The sequence below is a fragment of the Cucurbita pepo genome, chromosome LG17, assembly GCF_002806865.2.
Source record: "Cucurbita pepo subsp. pepo cultivar mu-cu-16 chromosome LG17, ASM280686v2, whole genome shotgun sequence".
Lineage (NCBI taxonomy): Eukaryota > Viridiplantae > Streptophyta > Magnoliopsida > Cucurbitales > Cucurbitaceae > Cucurbita > Cucurbita pepo.
This window is the reverse complement of record NC_036654.1, coordinates 295,811-310,711: the sequence shown is the minus strand read 5'-3', so window position 1 is coordinate 310,711 and position 14,901 is coordinate 295,811. Positions and strand designations below refer to the sequence as shown.

Sequence of the window (14,901 nt, the reverse complement as noted above, 5' to 3'; positions counted from 1 at the left end):
TTTGGGTACTTTCTACTTTTTTTTCTTTTCCTTTTAATCAAATATATTGGTATTTTTGTTAGCCTGTTTGAAAGTGANTCTTTTCCTTTTTAATAAAAAAACAATTATAATTCAGAGAGGTAATCAAATATATTGGTATTTTTGTTAGCCTGTTTGAAAGTGAAACCAAATCAAATAAATGGTAATATTGATGGAATAATTTATTTCAAATTTTTGTTTATTAAATCTTATCCATTTAGCATGTTTTTGGGCATTCCATAACTGATTCTCCCACAGGAATATTCCTATATACAATGGCTACAAAAATCTGTGCAATTTAATGATTCATCCAAAAAAAGAGAAAAAAAGTCGAAGAAAGGGAATTTGCTGAGAACAAGAACATAAACTAACAATATTATGCACACATTCGTCTCAATCAAACAAGAGGAATATTTACATTGAAGGTGATTTTTCATGTGGGTTTAAATGAAATCATTCTTAGGGTGTAATTAGAGACGATAAATCTCGCAAATGGTTCCGGATGCAAAGTAGTCGAGCCGAGTCCTGCATCGACGATCGAGCGATGTGCCCATTACAAACAGTTTCACACACATTCTAAAACAAATTGCTTTGGCTTTGATGAAGGCCGACTTTCGACCCGAAGTCGGAGAGCGATTTGCATCTTTTGTGTGAGCATTCCGTGGAAGATTGCTTCGGTTCTTCCAAACTTTAAATCTGAAACTTCCAAGTTTAAACTAGCTAAGCAGACTATTCACAATGGACTGACTTGTTGAGAAGAATGATGAACTGCCTTTGTCCATCTAATGCGGGAGAACTTTGATCTTAACGTTACAACAACAAAGTGTATTTGGAGCTGCAACTAAATGGGGAATCAAAGGAAGAAATTTTCTAAACGCAAATATTTTCCGTTTGGTAACCGCTAAAGTCGACCGATCCGTTGTCTCCTTGTTGCTGGAAAACAGAAAACATAGCAAGAGTGAGTTAACAGTGATATATGAATGTAAGAATTCCAATTTTGATAACTTTAGACATTGCTGATAGGAGGAAGGCCTAATCATACAAACATTAATATCAAGGAAAAAAAGCAAACTAACTTCTTGTTTGAGGAAGACACTGAGAAGTTCATCCTGGCCAAAGTTCTCAGGTAAGAGGTCGGTTTGATAGCTTGCATCAGGGATTCTCTGAGGTTTGACGTCCCCGGGATCGAGAGGCAACTTCTCGGCATTACTCTGCGCATTCTCGGGTTGAGTTGCATCCGAAAAGGGAAAGATAGTCTTTCCAGAAGAGGATGAATTATGATTTTGTCCATTTGTTTGGCTTGGAGGAAAACCATGATGAATCAAAGTTGAAGGTGAGACATCAAAGCTATCCTGTATGAAGTTCCCATGGTGAGAAGTACCAAAGGCAAAGCTGCCTACATTCTGAGAATCCCAGTCATGGGATTTCTGCAGATGCAAGTCATTAAAAACATCATAACTCGACATTAGTCCATCCGACCCGTGTAGATCTGAACTAATCTCTTCTTGAAACACCCCTTTACAGGTTAAGGTAGATACCGTCGAATCACTCGGAAGAGAAAAATTGTTCGACAATTCTGTGAGTTGGTTCATTGGAAAGTTCATCATCAAGGATGCTGGCGAAACTAGGTTATATCCAGGTCCTTGGGTACTATCAGCAGTCCCATTTCGACTCGTAATGCTACCTGATATGATCGGAAACGACGATGAAATTCTGGGTAAGTGGCTAGCAGGAGAGTTACTTAGAGCCTGTCCTCCAGTTTGCTGATGGGACAAATGATGCATTAGTTGAGTTCCACCATGTTCTGTCTTGATATTGAGTGGCATGTTTATGTTCCCTTGAGTCTGGACAGAAGGGTGCATAATGGCAAGCTGCTTTGGCTCCATTTTTGTTGGAATCCCATGAAACAAGTTTATTGGTTTACTGTTGTTTAGGTGTGGCGTTTGGTCATCAACAAACCTCAATTTTGGATTTTCAAAGCTGAATAGGTTGTTCTGATCAACAAGGGCCATCGACATGCTAGATTTCGCTGTAGCAGGCCTTCGAAATTCGGTTGCTTGGAGTGCAGCAAGGCTTTGAGGCGAGAGATGGCCAGTGACCGAAAGTGTCTGAAGATCAATTCCATTGAATGAAGCCATTGGCCCAAAAGGTGGATCTTGAGGGTTCATAAAAGAATTGTTCAAATTACATTGGAGTGAGTGTGACGATGATACTCCACTAAGCCTTCTAAGATATAACCGATATTTCTGCATAACCATCAAATAAAACAATTAAGATGCCTATCCTAACAATCAAGAAGAAAAATAAAACATAGAAGGAGCCTTCGAAACTCTCATACCTGGAGGTGACTGGCAACATTTTCTCGAGTAAGCCCCGGAACGTTCATCAACTCCAATATCTTTTTAGGAACAGCCTCTGTTTATTCAAAAGATTGAAAACATAACCAACAAGAACTATGATGAACATATCATGAAGAGTGATCTGGATTAACAAGGTCAAGCATTAAACGGCGGAGCGGATTGAAGATCACGAAGGGTGATCAGGATTAACAAGGTCAAGCATTAAAATCGAAACAGCCTTAAATGAACTAGGCGCTTTGAAAGTTATAGCTACAAGGTCAAAGCGTGGATATGTACATTTTTCTGCTCTAAAATGCAGTTGATGGTGGTGTTCTTATCTAAAGAATATAGTCATATGCTTGTCCAAGGCATAAAGAATTGAAAAGGATAGAGAGAAAACATACTGTCGATGCCTAGCTGTTTAACTGCAGCGACAAACTGTTGATGGAGCTCAACCGACCATACCACCCTAGGCTTCTTTAAAGTCGACGTATCGTCCCTCTCCTCGGCCTCTTCTTCTGTATCCCTCCTCCTCTTCGAGCTGTTCCAACTTCCTTCATATACTGAAGATGAATAGTTAGCACCTTCAGATGGATTTTTCTCTCGATCGCCCTCGTCCACGCTCCCAGATTGCTCTAAATCCTTCCATTCAGTCTTTCGCTTCCGAACTACATGTTGCCATATGTTCCTGAGCGCTTCAATTCGAACAGGTTTGATCAGGTAATCACAAGCACCATGAATGACTCCCTTCATCACAACATTCTTCCCATCATCAGCTGACATCACTGTACAATCACATGTCTCCAATATTAGTCTGCAAAATTATATAAACCATATAATTATATAAGTTAGCATTCAAAGATCTAATAATAGCATCTAAACCATGTTACTCACTGATAACGGGCAAATCCATCTCCAACCCAACTTGCTCAAGAAGTTTGAATCCATCCATGTCTGGCATATGCACGTCACTTAACACAATATCAAACCCGTTTTTGTTCTCACGAAGCATGGATAATGCGATCTCAGCCCGATTACATTTCGTCACTGCAATTGAACTCCGAAAAGAGCAGATTAACTACTGATGATTTGTTGTATAATCAGAGAATTGTAGTCAGAATTAGAATTAAAACTCAAGCCCTCAACATGGGATAAAAGAGTCCTAAATCTACAAACGAGTACTGAGATGATAGCTTCTGAAGCACGCAAGATAAATAGCAGACTTTGATGTAATCTCTGTTCTGGATGAAATAGGATAACTAGCTGGGAAAAAAGGGGTAGTAACTAATAAATTAACATGTCTCTATTACCAGAACCGAGCAGAGATTCAAGGTCAGAAGCAAACCTAATCGTAAAACGACCTAAAGAAACGATCTAAGAAACTGTTCTGTGTGAATTACTAGCTCACATAAAACAGAAAACAAAAAACATGAAATCTGAACCCCCACGATGGAAAAAAAAAAAACGGGAAAAAAGGAGTTCGATCGAAAACAAACCAGCATAGCAGCAATTCTGAAGCATCTTTTCCAAGATCCTGAGACAGGTAGGATCATCATCCACAACCAGGACGCGAAGACCCGCCGGGAACTGATCAGAAACCATTTCAGTGGCTTTTCTATCTGAAATTGAAGTCGGCGTCGGTATCGATCCCTTCATGTGGCTTAGATCCATTCCCCAGAGGTTCAAATATCCCGTAAATAGGAAAGGAGAGTAAAACAAAGACTACAGCTTTAGAAGATTGATCCCTAAGTTTACAGAACCCATCTGGGGCTCTCAACAATAATCAGAATCTGGTTTTCCCAGAGAACATAGAAGAATAATTTGAGCCCTCCGAACCTGAAATCGAAGGAAGAGCTATTTTCCTGCCTGAAGATCAAATTCTCAGATTTATTTGATTTCAAGGGGGGTTTTGATTGTTTCTATTGCTTGCTTATTTACGAGTATTTTACTAAGTGGGTCGCTCCTTAAAGGGCCGATCTCTCCTCTCTCTCTCTCTCTCTCTCTCTCTCTCTCCCCCCTCACCTAGCCTTTTCCTCCAATAGCTGAACTGTTTTCTGCTTTTCTCTCACTGCAGTCCACTTTATCCGCTATAAACAGAGAGCAAAACCTACAAATGTCTTACTTTTAACAGTCAAATCCTTGGCTAAAGCTTCTTCTCCTCGGGGCTTTAACTCGAGATAACAAGATACAATTACAAAATTATCCGAACTTCTGAAATTAACAAAACTTTATCAGGATGTCTGACACGCACGTAGATGACTAAATTAATACTCTTTCAGATTTGATAAGGCTGAGTAAGGATTGAATTTGAGGTTGTTTACTTTGCTAAAACGACAGCCACTTCCACCATTATGAGGAGATCAATTTTGAGGTTCCACTCCCACAAAAGCAAAAGGCTCGATGGCTACTCGTAAGTTGGGTTTAAACTATTCCTATAATAAGAAAAGTAAAAAGTAAAAGAATAAAAATAAATTCCACGTGCTCCAGAGGAACCTGTGAAGAACCCAACAATGAGAAGGTTGCCTGTCCCTGTCGATTTGAAATAATATGATAATTTTAAAAAACAATGAAAATAAATATTTATTTTGCTGTTACTTTCATGCCAAAGCAACCCGTCAAGTTGCTCTCCGCCGTGTCTGACAGAGCTTTGATTATTATAAGCTTTACCCATTCATCTACCTGTGCTTCCCTCAGCGGACATCTGTCGTCTCGGCTTCGTGGAAGATAAGATCTGTTTGGCTCCCATGCTTTCCAATCTTTCTTTTTCCTTTACTAAGCAGTCAGAGAGAAGATCTGAATTAATGATTAAAAGGATCAGGACCGTCCAATTTGTTTTCAACTATAAATTCTCTCTAAAGCACAGTTATCGAAGCCATTATAAACCTATCCTATCTAGCTCTCAAGTAAATTTGGGTAAAAAAAAAACAAGGCTATGAAATTATTAAAGAAGATAGATCAAACCATAATTGTTCTCTGGTAAAAAAAAGAAACAAAAAGAATAAGGTTTGGCTTGAGTAAGTTTTAAGAAGTACATGGTGTTTTAATCTTCAAATGCCTAAATTTGGAAGAAAGTATACACATCATTGATAAAGAATTTAAACCACCACCGATATCAAAAGGAAGAATAAAGTATAGGTTATATGCTCGTGTAATTAAACTTTATTCGCAATTAGGTTGGACTTATGAGAAAAGGATCCGGGACAATTCTATAACGAATAACATTTAGTACACAAACCTAGATATATATGTTTTTAATAAATTAAATATAGTATAAGAAAAAGATCCCAACTCAAAAAATATTTATTATTAATTGTTTTAAAATTGACGGCATGAACCTAACTTATTCTAAAAAAGCATTAAAATTAATTGTGATGTAATATTCTAGGAAAAGAATTGCATTAAACTTAATTCAATTATTATAAAATCATACGTACTCAGATTCCTTATCCCCTTGGGATAGACAAGTAGCTTGCCTTTGCCATTGCTAGAAAAGTAGGAACCCTGCTATAAAAGTAGAGTCTACTGAACCGCATATTCCCTGAGAGTTGCACAATGGTCTNTCTGCTATAAAAGTAGTCTACTGAACCGCATATTCCCTGAGAGTTGCACAATGGTCTAGAAATCAATAAAAATGTATTCAATAAGGTCAGAGTTAATCGGAAATGGCACGGAAAACAGTAATAAAAAAAATTCAATAATGGTAATTATAAAGATTCAATAGCAAAATCCTAATATGTCAGAAATAATCCACTTTTATAAAATTAAATAAATGCTAAAAGAAATATTTTAAAGTTCTTTTATTTTTTTTCTTTAATTATATTCTCACGAATAACTTTTCTAAACAACAATTTCACAATTAAAAAAAACTATATATTTGAAAAGCAAGTCTCTAAATAAGTTTATAATTTCTTATTTTTCAAAAGTTAAGTCAAATTTCGCTGGTCCTATCCCCAAATTCTAGGGTTTCTAAAGAACTCTCTTTACACTTAGAATTTCTTACATTATTTTACTTTGTATTTATCAATAAAAAATAATAATAAATAAATAGTTATGTTACAAGTTTAATCTCTAAATTTCTACATTTATAAATCATTGGTATCAATTTGTGCCATTTTAATTTCTCTATTCAAAAAATATTTTAATAAGATTCCCATATTTCTTCAATAACTAATATTAAATAGATATAAATCTTAAAATTCACAATTTATTATTCTTTTCATAAAAAAATTAAAATATCATTTTAGTCTCTTCTACAATAGATAAATTCTTATCATTAATTATGATTTAACTTCAGCTACCAACAAAATTCTTTCAACTTTTCTGTTAAAAAATTAAATAAAAAAAAGTATTATTTGGTCTAGTACCAATAAACTAAACTAGTTTAAAGATATATTGAAAATGAAAATAGGTGGATTAAAATTGAATATTTAAAGCTAGAGACTAAAATAGAAAAAAAAAAATTAAAATGTTAATTTAAGCGAAAGATTATTATTCCACCCAACTTAATTTATGGGTGGAATTATGAAAAAAGTTTTCAACGCCACGTAAAAGAGGAAGTGCTGGATCCAAGAAATGGCCAACAGGAAAACTACAATAATGACCAATCAGCTCACTCTGTGTCTTAATCACCACGAAAGCAGAGCTATAAACTACACCTAAACACTATGAATAAAATAAAAATGAAAAAGAGCGATTCGTTAGAACTCGAAATCCCACTACCGTAGGCTGACACAAAAGGGCAATAACAAGCATGTTGAAAGCAGCCAGCAACCAATTCAACAGAGACTAAATATTAGAGAGCATATGAAAAGAAAAGAAAACGACGGAAACACCTCAGAAAGTGTGATGAGTGAATATAACTTCAAAATAATAATTAATCTATGTAGATACCATCATATCATAGGCTGCCGGCTAAGCACCATTCAACTAGACACCTTTTCGAATCACTTCAATTGGCTTTCAACAAAGAGAACACTTCTTGAATAGCCCACCATCTATGTACTAACAATTTGGAGTGTGCTTACAAAATTGAGACCATGTGCCTGATAGCCCACCCGAGTAAGACCAAGCAACTATTTAAGCTAGCAAGGGGAGCCTGGTTAGCCACTACTTAAGGACGGTGTAACCTCAGGGAATCTACAATGCACTAAAGCATTGGTATGATCCTATTAAACATTAGTCAACTATTCATCAACAATTACAATATGGTACGCATATGACAGATGTTAAACAAATACTTTCGGTGGATATGTGCTTACACTTTCTATCGAATTCACACATTAGCGATGGACTTGAGCTGTTACAAAATGGTATTAGAGCCAGACATCGGACGCTGGCCCCCAAGGAGTGGATTGTGAGTTCATACATTGGGGAAACTTGGACTGTTACAAAATGGCATCAAAGCCCAACATCAGACGCTGGCCCTCAAGGGAGTGGATTGTGAGATCCCACGTTGGTTGGAGAGGAGAACAAAACAATCCTTATAAGAGTGTAGAAACCTCTCTCTAACAGAAACATTTTAAAAAGTCGAGGAGAAGCCCAAAAAAAAAGTCTCAAGAAGACAAAATTTAATAGCAATAGGGTGGGCGGGCAGTTACACGTCTAGAAGTAGCTCAAATAAGAGAAGTATGTTTAGTGGCATATCATAGTGCCTTAACATGTCTTATCCTAATATGTGGACTACTAAAACTATGAACAATGTCAAGACACCACAGAGTGGTATATCATAGTGCCTTAATATTGTCTTATCCTACTAGGTCGACTACTAAATCTGTGAATAATGTCAAGACACCACACAACACACCTTTAGCCATCAAATTACAGTTTCTAAGATTTCACCTTTTCACTCTTTTAAATAAAGAGGAATCGTCAAAGATAGCCACTCTAACGCGAGAAAGCTATCTTACCCAAAACTTTAATCTAATTGAAGGGGTTATGGAGAGATTTAACATACACTACTTATGTCAAGCACCACCATTTTTCTTTGTAGGGATCCTCAAACAACGTCACTTTCTTCCATTCCATCTAATCATTTTTTCTTAATATCATGACTGCTAAAGCACAATTAGAATTCTTCAAGCTCTAATTGATGATGAACTACAATAAATGGAGCCTGCTTTACCAGTTGGATTATCATGAATTGAATTTTAGTCTACTAACTTCAGTATTTCAAGACCTTGCTGATCCCGAAAAAATTAATCAGAAGCCAGTCAAACTAAGGATGCCGTAATTCAGAGAGAATGCCAGAACAGAAATTCAATCAAAACGGAAAAACCATGCAGCACATAAGCTTCTTGAGGGAAAATGAAACTCAATGAAACTCAATTTCAGTGAAAAATAAATAAATAATCATGATACAGCTAGAAATCATCCTCAAACCCTGAGCGAAACAAATAGCCATGGTTAAAAAGACATTAGCTAAATAAAAAACACTCAGTTGGTTAGCAAATGTATGTGCATGTGAGATAGGGAATGATCATGGGTTATAAGTGAGGAATACTAACTCCATTGGAATGAGGCCTTTTGGGGAAGCCCAAAGCAAAGCTATGAGAGCTTGTACTCAAAGTGGACAATATCATACCATTGTGGAGAGTCGTGTTTGTCTAACGTGGTATCAGAGCCATGCCCTAAACTTAGTCGTGCCAATAGATTGGTAAATCCTCAAATATCAAGAACTCCAAAAGAAAAGGAGCCAAGTCTCCTCGAAGGCAGTAAAAAATGACTAAGACTCTAAAGGAGTCGAGCCTCGATTAAGGGGAGGCGCACTTTGTTCGAGGGGAGGTGTTGGATGATGGAAGTCCCACACCGGCTAATTTAGGGAATGATCATGGGTTTATAAGTGAGGAATACTAACTCCATTGAAATGAGGCCTTTTGGGAGAGCCCAAAGCAAAGCCATGAGAGCTTATACTCAAAGTGGACAATATCATACCAGAGTTTTAGAAAACCTAAATCAACATTTTCATTCGGCTCACAACTGCAATTAGAATATATGAAAATTTGAACATAACGATAAGCATCAAACCTCCTGCAGTCGAAGGGCTTCACATCATGGTGAAGCTATGTCGTCCACATCTCCAACGATCGCCAGTAAATTATAAACATCGAGCAACTTGGCCACATGCAAGACATTACAGGCAAAAAACAATCAAATCGATTGGCGACTTCTAGCAGAAAGATAATGAAGAATCCACAGCTTCTACGAACACCGACTAAATAATTCAACATCACAGATATAGATTCAACAAACTAATATCTAATCGAGAAAAGTATCATCGAAAAATATGTTGTCGGATACCAGCAAGTTGAAAACGTCATCGAAAATGCAAAAANGTGCAAAAAGTACCAGACAGAAATATTTGCATCCAAAATCGAACTCTACAACTCAAATGGCTCAAACCACGCNATGCAAAAAGTACCAGACAGAAATAATTTCATCCAAAATCGAACTCTACAACTCAAATGGCTCAAACCACGCTGGATTGATTTCAATGTGAGATAAAAAGTTAAAATGAAATCACAGAGAACCAAGAAAACAAATATTCATTCACGATCAGAAATGAAACACGAAAAAGTAGCATTAGAAAGTATAAAAATAAGAAACTGATGGGAGAGAGCCATAAACAAGAAACGGATCGCAGTTCTTACGGCGGGTAGATTGGCGCCAAACAGCATTGATGACAAATCTTTGACGAGAGAACCCCGGAACCTGAAGGAAAGTTCTGTGAACTGGATTTGTAGTCTCGGTCCAATATTATCCAGCCCAAGCCCAAACGACGAAATCGAATTTTTTTTTTTTTTTTTCATTTTCCCCCCTTCAAACTTAAAAAAATTACATTTTTTACCTAGGTTTTAAGTTTATTTTATTTTCATCCCTTACCTTTCAAAATATTTATTTTTAGTCCTCAAACCTATATAACAGAGTTAACCATGAATAAATTTAAATTTTGAAATTGATTTCTTTCCAATTTACTCATTTCTTTAATATATATTAAATCAAAATAACCTTAAGAAATTCAAATTATCATCCTAAACTTTTTTAAAAATATAAATTATTATATTTATAGGATTAATTTTGAAAAGTAATTCAAATTTTTTTAATTTAAAAATATTTTTAGATTGATTGAAAGTTTAATAGAATTATGATTTTTTTTTTAATTTTTATTAAATTTTTTAAAAAAATTAAGAGTATTTTTTAGACTATAATAAACCTAAATAATTAAATGTAAATCTTTTATGTTTTTTATTAAACCTTATAGTCAAAGTTTTTTTTAATACCATAAATATGAACCTCCTATTTTAAAAAATTATTATATTATTGTTGAATATAATTAAAAATTGTTGGGTTGGTTTTATTAATCTCCAACAAATATACCTAAAAGTAGATTTGCAACCGGCAATCTGAGACGGATACCTATTTTTTTATAAAAAAATTAATGAAATAAAAAGTTTCAAATTAGTTAGTTAATTACAAACTAATGTTGAACAAATTTGTCAAAAATTATAAATGAAATAAAAATAAAATTAAAAAGATTTATTAGAGGATTAAAAGAGATGCAATTCAATGAAATAAAAAATGGGTTGTAATAATAATTTATTAATAATTTTTAATTATATACATTTGATACTTCGATATCAACTTTTTGCTTATCGAGAGAATGAGACAGTGACTCATAAGTAAAGATCTGGTTAAATGAACCCACCGCTCCATCCCGGTATAAAGTAACTCAACGATCCATTCCTATCTTTTTTGCTCATATAATTAATAACAAAATATTTTAATAAGTGAATGTGAATGTAATTTAATTTATTAAGGTATTGGATGAAATTATGTGTTCAAATATTATATTAAAAATTTAATAAATATTGGCTTTTTTTAATTTTGTTATAAAATAACGAAATTGAGAATCTTTAATATTAAAGGGGAAGTTAAGAATTTTAAAAGAGAAGTAAATTTGAAAGGACATAAATAGACTATAGTGAAAATTGTAAATAATGGAAGTAGAGGGGAAGAATTGAAATTTACTTAAAATATAGGGCCTACGGTTTTTAATCCGTGTCAGGTATCAGGCTTGCGGAGCGGAAAGTGGGTGGTTTGGGGGACATATTGGCAAATGATGAAAAGACAGGGGCACGTGCGTAAAAGCTTGAGCTTAAAGTCGCATCGTAGCCAGAGGGTCGGTAGAGAGTTTTTTTGGTGCTCTCTCCCTCGCGTAATTTCTGTGTCTTTTCCTCGCTGTGTTTTCTCTTCCATCTCTGTTAAGGTCAAGTTTCCAGTTGAATTCTGGATTCCATTTCGCGATCTTCGATAACGGTACCGATCGCGATCGCAATTTTGCTTGTTGTATGAACTCAAAGAAGAACAATCTGAGGAAGAAGATTCAGAGTTCAATCATCTATGGAGGCTGATTCGTAATAATTTATTAATAATTTTTAATTATATACATTTGATACTTTCATATCAAATTTTTGCTTATGAGAATGAGACAGTGACTCATAAGTAAAGATCTGGTTAAATGAACCCACCGCTCGCTCCATCCTTGTATAAAGTAACTTAACCATCCATTCCTATCTTTTTTGCTCATATAATTAATAACAAAATATTTTAATAAGTAAATGTGAATGTAATTTAATTTATTAAGATATTGGATGGAATTATGTGTTCAAATATTATATTAAAAATTTAATAAATATATTTTTTTTTTTTTTTTTTTTTTTTTTTTTTTTTTTTTTTTTTTTTTTTTTTTTTTTTTGGTGATCTTTCTTGATTGTTTGGTGCAGGTGTGTACCAAGGAGATCATGAAGAGATTGAAGATGAAAATTCGAGGGCTGAGTTTTTGTGCCCTTTTTGCGCCGAGGATTTTGATATTGTAGGTCTTTATTGTCACGTCGACGAGGAGCACCAGGTGGAAGTCAAGAACGCGGTACGCCGAATTGATTATTTTGATTTCTAACCTAGATATGGCCGATCTATAGCATCCTTTATAAAAAAATTTAGAAATGTTATGTTTTGGTTCAGATTATTATGTACTTATTGTCTAGATGATAAATGTAGAATTGCATTATTCTGTTCAGCTTCCTATGATGAAAACTGTGCATATTTTTATAAATATGCATTTTCCTGTCTCGATCTCTTTAGATTCCAATTATTGTGTCTTTAGCAGCGTTATTTCTTTATTTATTCTCGGTAAGGTCATTTTCTGAAGGAGCCAAACTGCGTTTCTAGATTCTGCTGCTTAATCTAGGATGGTATAGAACTAGAGATTATCATGACTAGGGAAAATATGAGAACAGAACTTTATTTTGTCTGACCAATGAATCCCTAGACTTTGTTCACTTTTCAGCATGTTTATATCAACTCTGCTTTGTTACTCCAGTATTTGTTGAGAAAATTAATTTAAGTGACAAATTTAAATGATTATTGTCTTTACAATGTCTTATTTTGTTCTTCCTTAAAGATATCACTTGTACATTATGCAACCAATTTTTTACTAGCGACTTAAAATTTTGTCAAATGGAGCTTCCCCTCGTTCTGTATGTCTCTGGATTGCTTGATTCTTATATCTGTATGGACATTGTGAAGATGCCTTTAAATCTGGGTGTAAGTTTTATCTCACGATAAGAGTATTATTGTAATTTCAGGTATGTCCATTATGCACAAAGAAGGTCGGAATGGATATTGTTGGCCACATCATCTCACAACATGGGAGCCTTTTCAAGATATCCTTAATTTTCGTTTTTGTTAATTTATATTCTGATCCTGGATATTGTTTCCATCATAACCAACTCAAATTTCACAGGATTTCTTACCTTTTTTTCTTTTCACATAGAATGTGAAGATTTGGGAACTTTTAAGTTTGAGCCAAATTTAATGTATGATGTGAAAAGGCATTAGTGTTTTTAGATGATGGTGTAGCTGTTAGGACTAGTGGTTCATGTCAATTCCTCACATTGATGGCCAATCCTGTCTGTCAATCCCCATTATTTTCTGTTTACTGATTTGTAGTTTCTACACTTCCTTGACTAAAAAATACGTGCAGCGACAGAGGAGATTGCGAAAATTTGGATCTAGTTTGACATTTTCGAAGCTGAGAAAGGAGCTTAGGGAAGGAAACTTGAGATCCCTTCTTGGTGGTTCTTTACACTCTGCCCCCACCAGTACTGAACCTGATCCGTTGTTGTTTTCGTTCACTTCTAATCTGCCTACCGTCAGTCAGCCAGCTAAAGTGCAGTCTCAGCTGTCGGCTGAAGTAACTTCATCACAGGAAAGTTCCAAGTCTGACTGTTCAGAGAGGAGGTAAGAGACGACACCCCCCCAAGCACAGTCTATACTTTGTTGCCTGCATGTTATAATGATTAGATGGAATTGGAAAAGACAACCCTTTTTGTGCATGTTATTCCATTTTGTGATGACCCATTCATTTGTTGTATCTATATCTTATATGATATAATACAAGAAAAGAAAATCAATTTATATCCCAAACTTTGGGATTGTATAACTTAAAACTCAAACTAACCTCTTATAAGTGAATCAATTCAGATCATGTATGAAAGTTTTGGGCTAAAATTGATACAATTATTAGTTTGAGGTTTTAATTGATACATCCCCACAACATAGGGTTATAAATTGATTTCTTTTGCTATAATATATTGTACTTATGACTTCTTTTTGTTCCCGTATAAAGTCTGAATCCCGAACTTATTCTGGCAGCAACGTCTCAAGGCTGAGGACTTCAAATAAGGATGAAAAGGAGAAGGCTCAGAAATGTGAGTTTGTACAAGGGCTGTTGATGTCTACTATGCTTGATGAGTTATGATTTGGTATAGGTTCAAGTATGGAACCGAGAGCGTAGGTTATCAGAATGGATCGATCTGATTTGAATATTGCAACGGGTGGCAATAGATATTAGGTAATCTAAACTTCGCAATGTTCTATTATCCAAAAGTATATATGTGCATAAATGGAAAGATGGAAGGTTCTTGTTTTATCAACATTTAGTAACATGATATGATACTTCAACTCTTGATCGTAGATGATCTCCAATTCATCCTATAATTACGGTCCTCATCCGCTAGAACTTAAGAGCTTTGAAAACTGTTTTAAATGTTGCTTAGGCTTAATTAATGTGTTTGTAGACTTTGGTGCTTCTTAGGTTTATCCTAAGATCTGGATCGATCGAGCTGAAGCATGCCTGCCTGTTCTGATTTTCTCTTTTTTTTATTGTTTTCAATTTTCAATAATTGAATTAATTAGCCTCTACTATAAGGCTAATTCTAGTAATAGAATTCAAAAGGATTAATTAAGTTTGAAAAAAACTAAAGATTTTTGGTTCATATATTTGATTTATGTAATTTGGGATAAATGTCATTTGTGATGTCCAATGGAGAGGAGATCAAACCACCATTTATATTTATAAGGGTGTGAAAATCTTTTCCTATCAGACGCGCTTTAAAGCCTTGAGGAGAAGCCCGAAAGGGAAACTCCAAAGAGGACAATATCTGCTAGCGTTGGATCTGAGTCGTTATAAATGGTATCAGAGCCAGAC

The 14,901-nt window shown here is 34.9% G+C and overlaps 2 protein-coding genes across 4 annotated transcripts; one reads left to right on the top strand and one right to left on the bottom strand.

Annotated features, from left to right (window-relative positions):
• Positions 1-362: 362 nt before the first annotated feature.
• On the bottom strand, positions 363-9,664 carry LOC111779345 (two-component response regulator ARR2-like). 3 transcript variants are annotated; one of them, XM_023659492.1, is made up of 9 exons: positions 9,381-9,664; positions 5,792-5,895; positions 5,037-5,150; positions 3,854-4,886; positions 3,252-3,404; positions 2,762-3,142; positions 2,357-2,433; positions 1,095-2,264; positions 363-951 (listed from the first exon to the last, which is right to left on the bottom strand). In XM_023659492.1, the coding sequence occupies exons 4-9, from the start codon at positions 4,026-4,028 to the stop codon at positions 889-891; spliced, it is 2,019 nt and encodes a 672-aa protein (XP_023515260.1). In that variant the 5' UTR covers positions 4,029-4,886; positions 5,037-5,150; positions 5,792-5,895; positions 9,381-9,664; the 3' UTR covers positions 363-888. The 3 variants fall into 3 exon arrangements, with proteins under 3 accessions (XP_023515260.1, XP_023515259.1, XP_023515261.1); XM_023659491.1 differs by having other exon boundaries at positions 3,854-5,150; XM_023659493.1 differs by lacking the exons at positions 3,854-4,886; positions 5,037-5,150; positions 5,792-5,895; positions 9,381-9,664 and having other exon boundaries at positions 2,762-3,171; positions 3,252-3,343.
• Positions 9,665-12,124: 2,460 nt separating this feature from the next.
• Positions 12,125-14,408, top strand: LOC111779349 (protein DEHYDRATION-INDUCED 19 homolog 4-like). Its single transcript, XM_023659496.1, has 4 exons — positions 12,125-12,279; positions 12,998-13,075; positions 13,390-13,652; positions 14,067-14,408. The coding sequence occupies exons 2-4, from the start codon at positions 13,028-13,030 to the stop codon at positions 14,170-14,172; spliced, it is 417 nt and encodes a 138-aa protein (XP_023515264.1). The 5' UTR covers positions 12,125-12,279; positions 12,998-13,027; the 3' UTR covers positions 14,173-14,408.
• The last annotated feature ends 493 nt before the right edge of the window (positions 14,409-14,901 follow it).

What these genes read in the sequence shown, in the direction of transcription:
- LOC111779345 (XM_023659491.1), bottom strand. Translation starts at nt 4,028, where the DNA reads ATGGATCTAAGCCACATGAAGGGATCGATACCGACGCCGACTTCAATT. An exon ending in TCAGAATTGCTGCTATGCTG is followed by an intron (nt 3,405 to 3,853) that starts GTTTGTTTTCGA and finishes GTTCAATTGCAG; the next exon opens with TGACGAAATGTAATCGGGCT. An exon ending in ATGTTGCCAGTCACCTCCAG is followed by an intron (nt 2,265 to 2,356) that starts GTATGAGAGTTT and finishes ATGGTTATGCAG; the next exon opens with AAATATCGGTTATATCTTAG.
- LOC111779349 (XM_023659496.1), top strand. Translation starts at nt 13,028, where the DNA reads ATGGATATTGTTGGCCACATCATCTCACAACATGGGAGCCTTTTCAAG. An exon ending in AACATGGGAGCCTTTTCAAG is followed by an intron (nt 13,076 to 13,389) that starts ATATCCTTAATT and finishes ACTAAAAAATAC; the next exon opens with GTGCAGCGACAGAGGAGATT. An exon ending in TCTGACTGTTCAGAGAGGAG is followed by an intron (nt 13,653 to 14,066) that starts GTAAGAGACGAC and finishes TTATTCTGGCAG; the next exon opens with CAACGTCTCAAGGCTGAGGA.